The sequence below is a fragment of the Silurus aristotelis genome, assembly GCF_946808225.1.
Source record: "Silurus aristotelis genome assembly, chromosome: 10".
In the NCBI taxonomy this organism is placed as follows: Eukaryota; Metazoa; Chordata; class Actinopteri; order Siluriformes; family Siluridae; genus Silurus; species Silurus aristotelis.
Window position 1 is genome coordinate 5650787 of NC_139583.1, and position 14497 is coordinate 5665283.

The 14497-nt window shown below is 39.9% G+C and overlaps 1 protein-coding gene across 1 annotated transcript in view; it reads right to left on the reverse strand.

The window, feature by feature from the left end:
* The window catches only part of clmpb (CXADR like membrane protein b), an 87918-nt gene extending 76730 nt beyond the window's left edge, over positions 1–11188 (reverse strand). Inside the window, exon 1 of the mRNA XM_083552472.1 lies at positions 10315–11188. Coding sequence (XP_083408598.1) covers positions 10315–10345 — 31 coding nt within the window. The 5' untranslated portion in view covers positions 10346–11188. The remainder of the gene's footprint in view (positions 1–10314) is intronic.
* Between the last annotated feature and the right edge of the window lie 3309 nt (positions 11189–14497).

The window sequence follows — 14497 nt, forward strand, 5'->3', positions numbered from 1 at the left end:
GCACCTGTTAATGGGTAGGGTATATCAGGCAGCAAGTGAACATCTTGTCCTCAAAGTTGATGTGTCAGAAACAGGAAAAATGGGCAAGTATAAGGATTTAAGCGAATTTGACAAGAGCCAAATTGTGATGGCTAGATGACTGTGGTCTGATCCAACAAAAGAGTTTCTGTAGCTCAAATTGATAAAGAATTCAATGCTGTTAATGCTTAATGGGTCACCACTGTTTTGGCAGCAAAAGGGGGACCAACATAATATTAGGCAGGTGCTCATATTGTTATGACTGATCAGTGGCCATCAAGTTATGCGTGATTGGTGTATAATAAGAATATTGTAAATAAAAGCCCTTGAAAGAGGAAATAACAGTCTTTCTGATTTCACCAGTAAACATAAAGTATCCAGGTGAGAAGATCGACTGATAAATGGATAAATCTTGGACATGTAACAGTTTGTGGCAGTGTTAACGTTTAGACTATCCAAGCCACAAGCTTCAGAAATTATCCTTAGTCTGCCTATTTGTAATCAATTCAGTGTATTCAAGTTAAATAGCTGATCATTGTACCTTAAAAAAACAGTCACCCAGTGTTTCTCTAAGCAATCCCATACACTCTAATGTGAAAAGGAAAGAAAAACGTTTTTTTTTTTGCATGTTTCTGAATGAGTGCTTTCTTTTTGCTTAGCCTTGCAAGGAATTCGTCAATCAACCAAAGCGAGAACATTTGTTTTCGATTGTGGGAGTTCCTTGCATGCGAGAAACCTGAGAAAGCATAGTGGCATAAGCAACACGAATGGCCTCTGTGTGAATTCCGAGAGCGATGATGTCTCTGAAACAGCTTTACGGTGTACCTCGGCGAAGCGCTGCCGAGGTTACTGAGTGAGTGATGTGCTCCGAGTCACCCTGAGTAAGGACGCCTGCTGCAAGAAGGTGCGATCACAGTGATAATCCATCATCTAGTGACAGATTTTACTGAGAGCAGGCGCATGGTAAAGCAGAAACTTCTCATCAGACGTTACAGCATTTCACTAAGACCTCACGCACTCTCTCTAAGCCATGCATGAAACGGAAATCTTATGTTATTCCTGGAGGAATCTCTCTTTAGTTGAAGATTCAGCTAAAGCCTGTGAAGTTTAAAATATAGCTGTGTAGCTAGTTTTTGGTCCAGTGACCTGCTTTTCTAAATTTGCATAAATTTGCACAAATGGGAAAATCACTATAGGCATATATCTGTTACAGGAGCCACAATGAGTAGTTTTTTTTATATGTTTAAATGTTTTCTAGAATACTCAGTGAAATAGTTTGCATCATCAGCATGTAATCAGTGGCACAACAGTTGATGACCCCTGCTGTAATTTATCAAAGAACTAAATGTGTCCTTTGCATGTGTTCGGCAAACCGCACGCAGTGAATTTCCTTATCCTTCCTTCCCAGACTATTAACCATCTTTTATTTCCATTCTGTACAAGTCGATCGCTCCACCTTCACAGAGAACCCTTTCTGATTCCCAATCAGGGAGTGTAGATCAAAGCTTCTTAGGCTGTAAATAGACAAGAGCGCCAGGCTCCTCCCCTCCCTCTCTCCTACAGTTCGTAACCAGATGCTAACAAGTTAGCATGCATCTCTCTCTTTCCATTGCTTATGTGATGCATATGTGTGAGCAAATATATGTATGAAATGAGCCAATAATTCAATAAAATGCACTATGCTAATGCTTTTAAACCCTTTTCATTATGAGGCATATAATTAAATACATTTCAAAGTATTTATTTAAACCTTTACATTATACAAATGCCACACCTCCTTCACTGGGACTAAGGCACAATGGCCATATCTTCTTGTGACTACAGAGATTTACTTTATTCAGACTACGGCAAAAAGGGCAAAACTTCTTTACTGGTACTGGTACACAAAGGGCACACCTCTTTCACTACGACTTTAACAAAATCATTACCTCCTTCAATAGAAATGAATGAAAGGCCACACTTTTTCCATGTTTTCCCTTTTTTTTCCTTTACTGGGACTGGAAAGAAAAGGCCACACCTCCTTCACTTAGACTAAGGAAAAAACAAAACTCCTTTACTGAGTCTGACACACAAAGGCCACACAACTTTTACTGGGTCTGACACACAAAGGCCACACCTCTTTTACTGGGTCTGACTCACAAAGGACACACCCCTTTTACTGGGTCTGACAGAGAAAGGCCACACCTCCTTCACTTAGACCAAGGGGGGGGGGGGGGGGACTCCTTCACTGAGTCTGACACACAAAGGTCACACCCCTTTTACAGTTTCTGACACAAAGGCCACACCTCTTTTACTGGATCTGACCCACAAAGGCCACACCCCTTTTACTGGGCCTGACAGACAAAGGCTACACCCATTTCATGAGCAGAGCTGGCAATATTATACACATCCTTCACTTAAGTACAGATGAAAAAGTGGAAGTACTTGTGTTTTAGAAGATTCTGGTAAAATTCTGATTCTGATTTTAAAAGTTGAAGTTCTGACTACTTTTTCACTCAAGTTAAAGTAAAGAAGTTTGGGCTCTGACATGCACTTAGGTAAAAAGTAGCATTTATTACTAAATTGTTTAATGTCACGCTGGTAACTGGACCTCACATCATATTAATCTAATAATACAAAAGAATTTCAAATGTTGTTACCTCATGAATGTATCCAGGCTGAACATTCACCACATAGAACACAAGTAGAGAAAAGATGATGATGATCAGGTGATCAGGAATGTCTCTGTTCTTAGTCATGTTTACATCACTGTCTCCCTCTGTCTCATCCACGTTAACTCCATACTTCTTGTTGCCTTCTGCATGCTTATTGTTGGTTTTGTAGGCTAGACTACGTCTGTGGTGTGTGAGAGCCAGAAAATAATAGGTAGGTTAAAAAAGCTGTGCAATGGTTGATGGGCTGAAAACAGAGCCCAATGAGAAGATAGATTAAAGTTAAAGTTATTAAATAGTGAAAGTTGTCCGAAACATAAATAGTGGAGTAAAATACTGATAGGAGAAAAATCTACTTTAGTACATTAATGAAGTATTTGTACTTCGTTAATTCCCACCTCTGGAAATGAGGCACAAAGGCCACACCTCTTTTAACTGGACTGCATAGGCCACACCTCCTTTAGTAGAGATCAAAATAAGACCAAACCTTCTTCAATGAAGAACCACAAAGGCCACTGGAAATCCACTGTCATCCAAAAAGCTTCTCAACTGGAATGCTAGGTGTTATCGTGGCCTCAGAAACATCTTGTTACCTGGCCGCTTACCAGTATTCATTTAGCATTAGCAACATCATGGTGTGAAATATTACACTAAGGCACCAGCCTGGAGGCTTTCTCTATTAGAATTTAGTTGTAAACCTGTTTCACTCATTCGGGACGATCACACTGCCTTAACTATCTCGATAAATCCGGAATGTGATTAGCATGTCGCTGCTGCAAGCCACATTTGGTCATTGTTTTCCTTTGTATAAATCTCAGCACTTCTGTGAAGACCCTCATCAAAGTGTTTATACTCTCTGAAAGATTCAGGCAGCATGCTCGCGTTTTCCAGGAACCAGACTCTGTTCAGAAGAAAAAAGAAGAAAAAAGATTTGCCAATTGTTTTTGCCCCATTGACTTTCATGGTTATTTAGCATGGCAAATAATGCAGAATTCCACTTTGCTTTCACATGCAGATGGGGATAACAGAGGTGTTTACCTAACCCCACAGGGCCTGACAATCACGGACGCGGCGTTATAAAACTGGAAATGCGTATTACACCAGGAGCGGAGTGTTCCACGCATGATGGAAAAGTTCTTAAAGAAAACTACGTCAAAGAGTGACACATCTGCTCTGAGTTAGAGCAAACATGAACCATTCACAAGCATCTGCCAGAGGTTAACCATGAAGGAAAATGGGCAGTTCCTGTTCGTCAGCTATAGAGTAATCTGGGAGTAATTTAGCCAGCTGGGTCGAAAAAAAAAAACATGCCTCAGATTTATAGCTTTCAAAGTGACTCAAAAGCTGCCTCAAGTTTACTTTGGATCCCTTTGGCATTTCTCAGTCATTTGCACCACACATTATATTCATTTTCCACTGTGCACAACAAAGCTTTTGGGTTCTTGATGATAATAAGAAGGACTAGTTTTAATCAAGGGAAATTATATTTAACCTTTATTCAATTACTAAAAATAAACATTAAGGAATAAATATTTGCTTAGAAATGCCTATAAAGCTGAAACATATTCCCCTTTACTGGAAGGCTGTTTATTCTGACATTAGTGATTTCTGGTAATGCATACACTCGAAATCTTATCACTTATTGTACCAAGCAGTGCATTTCACCATTTTTATCATTTGAATACACACACAAAAAATAATAATCACGTACATAAGTATTCACAGCCTTTGACATGACACTCAAAACTGAGCTCAGATGCATCCTGTTTCCACTGAACATTCTTGAGATATACTTGATTGGAGACCACCTGTGGTATATTCAGTTGATTGGACATGATTTGGAAAGGCACACACCTATCTAAAGAAGGTCCCACAGTTATCAGTGCATGTCAGAGCACAAACCAAGCCATGAAGTCCAAGGAATTGTCTGTAGGCCTCTGAGACAGGATTGTATTGAGGCACAGATCTGGGGAAGCATACAGAAAACTTTCTGCACCATTGAAGGTCCTAATGAGCACAATGGCCTCCATCATCCATAAATGGAAGACGTTCGGAACCACCAGGCCACCCGACTAAACTGAGCAAACGGGGGAGAAGGGCCTTAGTCAGGGAGATGACCAAGAACCTGATGGTCACTCTGAAAGAGCTCCAGCATTTCTTTGTGGAGAGAAGAGAACCTTTCAGAAGAACAAACATCTCTGCATTACTTCACCAATCAGGCACATGACAGCCTGCATGGAGTTTGTAAAAAAGGACTCTCAAACCATGAGAAACAAAGAATGGCAGGAGTCATGTCTGGAGAAAACCAGGCACCGCTCATCACCTGGCTAATACCATCCTGACAGTGAAGTGTTGGAGGCAGCATCATGCTGTGGGGTGTTTTTCAGTGGTAGGAACTGGGAGACTAGTCAAGATCGAAGATAAGATAAATGCAGCAATGTACAGCACATCTTTGATGAAAACCTGCTCCAGAGCGCTTTGGTCCTCAGACTGGGGTAAAGGTTCATCTTTCAACAGAACAGCGACCCTAACCACACAGCCAAGATAACAAAGGAGTGACTCCTTGACAACTCTGTGAATGTCCTTGAGTGGCCCAGCCAGAGCCCAGAGTTGAACATCTCTAAAGAGATCTGAAAATGGCTGTGCTCCCCATCCAACCTGATGGAGCTTGAGAGGTTCTGCAAAAAATAATGGAAAAAACACCCAAAAATAGGTGGCCAAGCTTGTAGTGCTATCACATCAAATGCTTCTTCCTATAAACTGATTTTTAAATTGCAACCAATCTGGACTACAGAAATCTGCTTCCATGGTTTTTTAGCATATGGAGCACATGGCTAATTAAGGTTTTAGACAACCTGCCCATCACGAAGACAAAAACAAACCCATCCACTGACAAAAGACAGCGTCTGTCAATGAGAGTGACTTATACAAAGTGTCCTTCCTGTCACAGTGCTGAGAAGTGGAAAAAAGAGGAGATTTATCAGTCATATCAGTAACCTTGCTGATGTTCAGTCTGTCTGGAAACCTATGCTATGGATCCGCTTGCAAGTGCGATTACAACAGATTTCAGTGAAACGGTATTATAGATGTGAGTCCAACAGCAGCATGAATTGTCATGAGAAAAATATATAAATATTAGATCCTATCTTTACATTCTCATATCTAGAGCGACATTTATCGCATTTATGCAAATGAGCAGTTAAGAGTAAAAAGCCTTGTTTAAAGGTCCAGAAGCGGTAGTTTCGGTGGTTCTGGGATTTGAACTCATGACCTTTTGATCTAAAGTGAATTTTCTTCAATAATTTCCCTATTTTGTAAAGCTGCTTTTTACAATGTGAAAAGCTCTATAAATAAACTTGAATAGATGTCCAACAATCTTAACCACCTTCCACCCATCCTGGATAATTCCCAGTCTATAACTGTGTACCACGTGATTTGTGTAACTCAGGAACCTATTATAGAGTTAACATTTTGTTCAAATTATCAATTGTTCTCTAAAGTAGTGCAAAACCGTTCATGTCAATTGCTATAGCGAGAGCTACCACAGCGAACAACACATGTTGTGTTTATCCAATCAGGATTCAGGGCTTCATGGAAAATCTTTTGATTCACCAAACCCAAATCAAAGACAAGCTCTGAAAAATACCCAAAGACAGCAAACATAGAGGCACATGCAGCAGGATATAGAGAAACATGCTTGTACGATCCTAGCACGGACCTCACGGAAAACCTCAGGAATGTCTATGTCGCTGTGCAGCCAGATGTGGAAACAACTCAAGAAAGTGTGTATAGAGAAAATTATAAACCTACACAAATTCAAATGCGATAATGGGCTGAACAGATACAGTTGCATCTCAACAGATTAGAAATATGATGTGATTACATGTCAAAAATGAAATCGTCTTCTATGAATAGATGGACGGATGGTTGGATCGAAGGATAGAAACACTGATAGACCTTGTCTTTGTCCTTGCACAGTGTTAGTCAAGGTGAACAAAACCCACACAGTAAATTCAATAGAACATTTGATGCATCCCATCTCGAATGTCTTGTTTAAACGTGAATGACAGCTCGCCCCCTTTGAATATCTGTGTCTCTGTGTGTGTGTGTGTGTGTGTGTGTGTGTGTGTGTGTGTGTGTGTGTGTGTGTGTGTGTGTGTGTGTCTGAACATCCCAGTGATTCAGGGACAAAAGCATCAGGATGTCACTGCACAACCTCTGGGTATGCAATGTCCTCTCATCTTTTGGGTTTCTGAGATCTGCTTTCTGACGCAGGATATCGGCTAAATATAGCGCTCAACCCGAATCTGCATTTTTCTTTAGCCGGTTTGTAGATGTGCACTGATACAGGATCTACCAAACATCCTCAATCAAGCAGCAACTATGCATCGCTCGTCCGAAGTCTACCGGTTTACTCCAACATACTGTACCTACATACGTTCCATAAGCATGTGAAACGCCTTCCTTTAGTAAGACTAAAAAGCTCGCATGACATTTCGGCAAATAAAAATCTAATGGTTTCATTACTGATTCATTACATCGCTGAGTTATGAAGTGAATTACAATCTTCCAGACAGTCATTTAGCGTTGTTCACTCACAGTCAGCCATTCACTCCGACACAAGCAGAGTCTCATTCATCATCACGCTTGCGAGAAATTCAACACTGTACTCCGTTACAGATTAAATCAAACACACACATTTTATGCACTTCCCCTCATTTTCCCCTTTTCAACTGAAATGGCTCATGATTCCTAAATAGTACTAAATAATAGCAATTTTAATGATTGCAAACAACTTTTTCGAATTGCAAAAATTACTTTTACTACGGACCATGAACTCTAGTCGTTACATCAGGAAGCACTTACGGCCACTTTATTTTCTTCCCTTTAATTTATCTTGGTTTGTTTTGTACCAAATGACCTTTTTTTTTTTTTTTTTTTTAAACAATGATGATCTCCAGCATGGGCTGTAATGGAGCCTCTGGAGTGTACTGGATATACTTGAGTTTACCTTAAGCTTTTTTACTCGTCAGATAAAGCACTAATTACAGGAAGCCACTTTACTGCACTGCACTTACAAGAAATGGACAGGGGTCCATATACCTTAGAATCATGCTTTTATTATTTGCACTGAAAAAAAGTACTAAACTGTACCTTTCTTTCTTGAACTATTCCTATGCCTCCTAATCTATGTATTTCAGCTGGAAATGTGGATATATTGTACCTTAAAATTGATTAATGCTGTGTAATTGGACTATAATATGGTGTGGTGTCCTTGAAGGTACATGCGTAACAGACGTACCCCAAAGGTACAATGTGTACAAAAGGTACAACCCAGCAACAAGTACTCTGAAATGTTATTTTACTATATTAATAAATACATTCATGTAAAAATAAACCAATATATTTCTATTATACTTGTTTATACAAAATGGAATGTACTGTATATGTATATAGGGTAAAGTCTTAAATCTGTTTTGGTGCATTTACTGTATGTATGTATGTATGTATATAAATATACACAATGTATATCTGGCTGTGTTGCCAGGTATTGGAATTGTACGCATATGTGGTTTCATCTGTGTGATACTAATTAAACATTTACTTTGTACATGAAAACGAAACAAGGACTTGGTGCAAACATGAATTAAATGTGCCACTTGTCCAAACACAAGATAAAGTGAGACTAAAGACAGAACTTAAATGCCATAGATATAAATGTGACTTTGGTGGAGGGGATGAGTGAAAACTGGCAGCTTTTTAATAGGTGTAGAAGGACCTTTTAAGAATGTTTTTTATATGTATTAATATACATATGTTTGATCTGTGTGTGTGTGTGTGTGTGTGTGTGTGTGTGTGTGTGTGTGTGTGTTGGGGGGGGTACTATGAAGGGTACTATGTATACTTTACATGTGAAGGTGCAGGTAATGTAGTTTTTAGAGTAAAAGTGTGGTTGGTCCGATTATGTACTCTATTTTAAAGGTAGATATTAAAGATATAAACTGTGTAAATGATGGGTCCACCCAAGCAACAAGCAAAAGTACGGCTAATTACTGAAAATGTATAATAAAAACAACTCAGCATTGACGATGAAGAAGGACGAAGAGGTCTTTTTCTGTTTCCATGTCCCTTGATGAAACTGGAGCTCGGCATTTTGTGTCCTGCAACAGGTTCACACTTGCACCCTGATCGCACTGTACAGTGTTTTTATGTCTCTTTCTTCTTTTTAGATCTGCCTGATTCATCTCAATGTCCTACCTCTGGATGGCGTTCTCTTCAATTTCAGACCCCTTTGTCCAGCAAAGCATGTTTCCACATCAAAAGCCTGAAGGTCCATTAAGTTACTAAGCAACTCAGGAACTTTGAGGATGGATTTGGACTGTAGTTTAATATAAACAGCCTATTGCAATATCTCAGGACTGCATTTCTGCATTTAAGCATTTAAGCGTCCATCATTGAACAGTACACCTCAACAATGAGGAGTTGGATGGGCATTCTGTGCCACCCAGATAAGCACAGGTTCCTTTTTAAGTCAATAAATTTATAGGGGTTCATCTAAGATATAAATTCATACTTTATAACCTATTTGTCTCTGTAAAGCTGATGTGGGACAATGTCCAAACAAATACAACTGAATTGAAATAAACTTCAAAATGTGCGCACTGGCTTGACTGTTGGTCTTCACCTAAAACATCACTCAGGACAAAAAAATAAGCCAACCCTTAAAATTTTTTTTTTATAGTCGTCATGCCACAGCTCTGTGCGTGTGTGCGCGCGCGCCTGTGTTTGCGGGAGGTGTTTGACCTTCGCGCGCCGCAGAGAACGCGCGAGGAATTTTAATAGAGCGCGTGCCATAAATCCCGGGGACACGCGAGCGGTGAGACCCTCTGCTTCCTCTCTTTCACCGGGCCTTCAGAGACACAAGCCGACAAAGTTTGCTGCAGTGATTTCCACAAGCTCTAACGGCGCAATGCAACGATTCCCCACGCAGGACTGATGCACGCGTTAGGGCACTGCGTTCAAACCCTCCGTGTCGCACCGCAACGCCCTGCGTGTCCCCCCCGGTACCCCAGTAGCTCTGTCGCACCGAGAGCTCGCGCTGCCCGTTCCAACAAACTCATGCACAGATTGCATACTATAAAAAATAATACAGTACTAAAAAAAAAAAATAATAATAAATAAATAAAACAGGAGGTGGAACTTCCATGCAACTCATGTTCAACATCTGGAATGCATTTCTAAATAAAACGCCCTGTGAGTAAGCGTGTGTGTGTGTGTGTGTGTGTGTGTGTGTGTGTGTGTGTGTGTGTGTGTGTGTGTGTGTGTGTGTTGTGGAAGAGTCACTTCAAGAACTGCACCCGACTCACCTCTTTGTAGCAAATATTTCACTGGCAGTAACATTCACTGCAAATGATTCATTACAAAATAACAAATATTTACATGACCCCGACCTGCGCATCACTTCCAAAAAAAATTGAGAAAAGTAAAAAAAACTGAGAATGAAATGACTCTGGTGCATGCCATCAGATCTGCCACTCGACAAACACACTGCGCGAGGAAAGAAATCTCTTTAACCCGTTCAGACTACACACTCCACACTAATGCACATATATCAGAAATGCAATTTGGGATCAGATTTACTCACCGAGGAACAAGGACCGGGATGAGGAAGACATCGCGGCTCAGGGCGGAGGGGACCGAAGTCCTTTGGGCTTGGAAACAAAGCGCTTCAATGCGCTACAGCGCGCCAAAGCTCCTGCACAATCCAGCAGCACTATTTTGGATAAGGGAACACACACACACACACACACACACACGCGCGCGCGCGCACACACCAAACAAATGGAGCTAGGTCCCGCGCGCCAAGGACAGGACTTGTGTTTAAGATATGGTGAACGACGCATCCATGTCTCTCCTCCTCTTCTTCTGTCCTGCCGTCTTTAAAGGACAATTCAGGGTCCCCGGGACGCTTCCATGCGTCCTGCTCGAGAAATCGAAGCGTCCCAGGCTTTGTCCTTTCACGAGCTGATGCTTGGGACTGGAGCGCGCGGTGCTGGAGGAGGAGGAGGAGGATGATGATGCTGGACGGAGGATGGAGACCTCTAGAGTCCGAAGCTCTCGAGTACGCTTGCGGGACAAACAGAGGGACACTATTCACGAAGATCATGCGCGCAGATTGTGCGGACCGGCTCCCGTTTTTACAACACGTTTTTCTACCCGCTCTGCGTCACGACTCCAGTCACAGTGGGCAATGCTAATGGAAGAAAAGCTCTACGTGGTCTTCTTTTCAGGCAGGCAGCACTGCAACACGATACAAATGTTTCAGTGTCTTGAAAAAAAAAAAGAAAGAAAAATGAAGAAAGCATTAGTCACAGGTTCTCAGACCTGATCCTCATCCCTTCTTCCTACTCCTCCTGAGTGTTAGAGCAGGGAACACACTGAAACAGGACAGAAGGTTCTCCAGGACCAGGTTTGGGGAAATATAAATATTCAATTGAAGAACTACTTTTTAAAATATATATTTTTTTCTCCTTCTTCCACCTTCATCATGTTCAAAACACAATTTTACATTATTTCTATATTCTTTATTTCAAAACCTATAGGAAATAAACAATGAATAAAAGAAAAAAAAAAAACCTAAATAACAATGTACACTTGAAGAACATCTACAAAAATCACCACAGTGTATTTTGTGAGTCTGGCTATTCCATCGTTATGGACACCATTAGATAAAAATCATAAAAAACACAGGTATGCTGATCTTCACCAAACTGTAGCCACACCATTGTGTAGGTTGTTCGTCAATGCTGTAATGTTACAATTTTAGATCATTGGATATAAGAGGCCCAAACCTGATCCATGAGCTCCATGAGCTCCATGAATTGACTCAAGTGTCCTATACAGATCCCTGACCTCAATCATGCTGAACAGCTTTTGGAACACCTACTGCATTCCAGATCTCCTCATCCATCATCAGCCCTTAATCTCACTAATGCTCATCAATGCTGAGGAACCAGTGATCCTTCTTTTCTTCAGGTCTGCCTAATTCATCCCTACCTCTGAATAGGATTCTGTTCAATTGGGGACCGCTCTGTACAGCTGAGGATGGTTCCACATGAACAGCTTTGAGGATCGATTTGGACTGTAATTAATATCAACAGTTTATTACTTTGACTCCGGAATATAGTTTGCATGAACAGTCCTGCATTTAAGCACCCATCCCTAAACAGTACACCTAAAAAACGATGGAACTGAAGTTAATGGACATTCGGTGCCACCCAAATGAGAATGGTTTCCCTTTTGAGTCTGGTTCCTCTCAAGGTTTTTCTCCTCATGCCATCTCAGGGAGTTTTTCCTTGCCACAGTCTCCACTGATTCATTAGGGATAAACTTCCAATTATAAGGAACAAACGTATCTGCACTAAACGTATATATTTTTTAATACAACTTTATTTCTGTTAAGATGCTCTAAAACCATGTTCATTGTTAAAAGTGCTCCAAAATGTCATTTTATTTATTTGGCTGATCAAAAATCCCCATAGCCATTACCCAAATCCTAGTGGAAAGCATTCCCAGAGGAGTGGAGGTTATTATATCAGTGAAAGTTCCCATGGTTTTGGAAGCGAAGGTCAACAGTTAAGTCTTCCACACTGCCCTGACAAAATAAAAGTATGTAATCAGTGGATTGGTGTAGCACAAATTCTGTAATGTGTCATTCTCCAGGCATAGGAGGGCCACATTACTGTAGAGTTTATGCATCCAAATAAATCAAAAATATCTCCATTATTTAAATTTGCCTGTTTTTTTATTGCAACACAGTGATAGATTGCATTCACTAGATTAGCCTTGAGGTAGATCCATCCAAAAGCCATCTTGGGAACACTGGGAGCAGGGCAGGAGTGCAACCTACAATGGATAACAGAGCACCAGAGCACTGCAAACATGTTTTAAAAAGTTAGGAGGAAACCTGTGAATATGGAGGAAACAAATACAAACAGTGTCACTTTTAACACTGACAGCAATACAAAGCCAATTTTGGTAGAAATGTATTACAGTAAAGCATAAAAAAAAAAAAGACATGGAGAAAGTTAATTACAATAGCCTTAGTCTTGATTGGCATTTCAATGAAACAAAGTCGTAACTTTCAGCTTCTCTTGGGCGAAGCTCTCTTGGGTTCTGTACTATTAAAAAAAAAAAAAAAACTGGATTAAAAAAGACTGAACTATTTGACACACTCCCACTGGGACACAAAACTGCAAGAATCAATACAAAATCCCAAACCAGGACAAAATCTCTGCAAATCACATTCTACATCCTTTCCTTCAAAAGAAGATACGTGGAGCATGTCTTTTCCTATCTTAATAAAGTGCCTGACTGCATATCCACCACCAGATGTTCCAAAGTGGGATTGTAGACAGATTTTATTTACAACAGCTGTAAACAAATGTTTAGTTTTGAAGGCAGATGCTTTCATCTGACACATGCTTACACAATCACACACACGTTTAAAAGACAGAACTTATAGACATATTGCAATTCTTTTAATTAGAAGTCAGAAATTAAGGTTACAATGCTAAAAGTTTGTACTGTCACATAATATCACATCCCATCTTTATTTATTCATTCATCTTCAGCAACCACTTTATCAGTCCAGGTCAGGATCATGATGAGTTTCAATTATATCCTTGAAGGCAGAATTACACCTTGGATAGGATACCAGACCATCACTCGGGTACCCTCCACACACATTTACACACTGTTCGCACAGTTATTCACACCTAGTGGCAAATAGACACAAGTTCAGCACGCTACAAGAAAAATTTAAACACTGGTCGCTGTGCAAATTTTTAATATTTTTTTAATATATATTTTTTTATATTAATATTTAAAATATTTGACAAATAATATACTAAATCACTGAATTATTTCTTTAGTCTTAAATGGAAGTGTGAATTACTATTTTGTTAATACTAAAAGTAAGTGTGCTTAGAACAAATTAATCTTTTACTCTCTATATATTTTTCTCTTGGCTACTCCCATTAGGGGTCGCCACAGTGGATCATCCGCATGTTTGATTTAGCACATGTTTTTAAGCTGGATGCCCTTCCTAACGCAACCCTCCCCATTTATCCGGGCTTGGGACCGGCACTGAGACTTGTGCAGCCCTAATGGCTGGGGTTGATTCCCTGACTGGGGATTGAACCCGGGCCGCAGCGGTGAGACCACTAGACCACCAGGGAACTCTTGGTGGAAAAAACAACAACAGAAAAAAAAAAACACCTCATACAGCTGCCATTTTACTAAAAAAATCTAAAAGTAATGTTGTAGTCATTGAAGAAAATTTATTTAGTTTGGTATTTTTTTTTGAAGTTATAGCATTTATGTAATATTCAGTTTAATTCATGTTTATTGTTATTAATAGCCATGGAAAAATGTTGAAAGCCTCAGAGTACAATTTATGACCACTTCACCTATGTTGTTTTTAATACTTTTTATCAGAATGAATTTTGTTCTTGTATTATATTTAGTTCAGGCTCAGTCATAGTTTCAGTCATCCTTCCCATTAAAAATCCTTCTCATTAGAAGGCAAGTTAGTTTCACAAAGCAGAATTACCTCAGTCACAAAATGTCTTAGATTTGATTCTGAGAAAACTGAACCTCAACCACCCACATAATGAATCGTTTATTAACAACTGCTAGTTCCAGTCTGTCTATTTCTTGAGTAATAAAACTTGGAAAGCAGTAAAACATGCTAGTTACAGTACATGTCCGAAGATTTTAATAACATTGAAACAAAGCTAGTTAGTTCGTTCTAGCCAATACTCAAC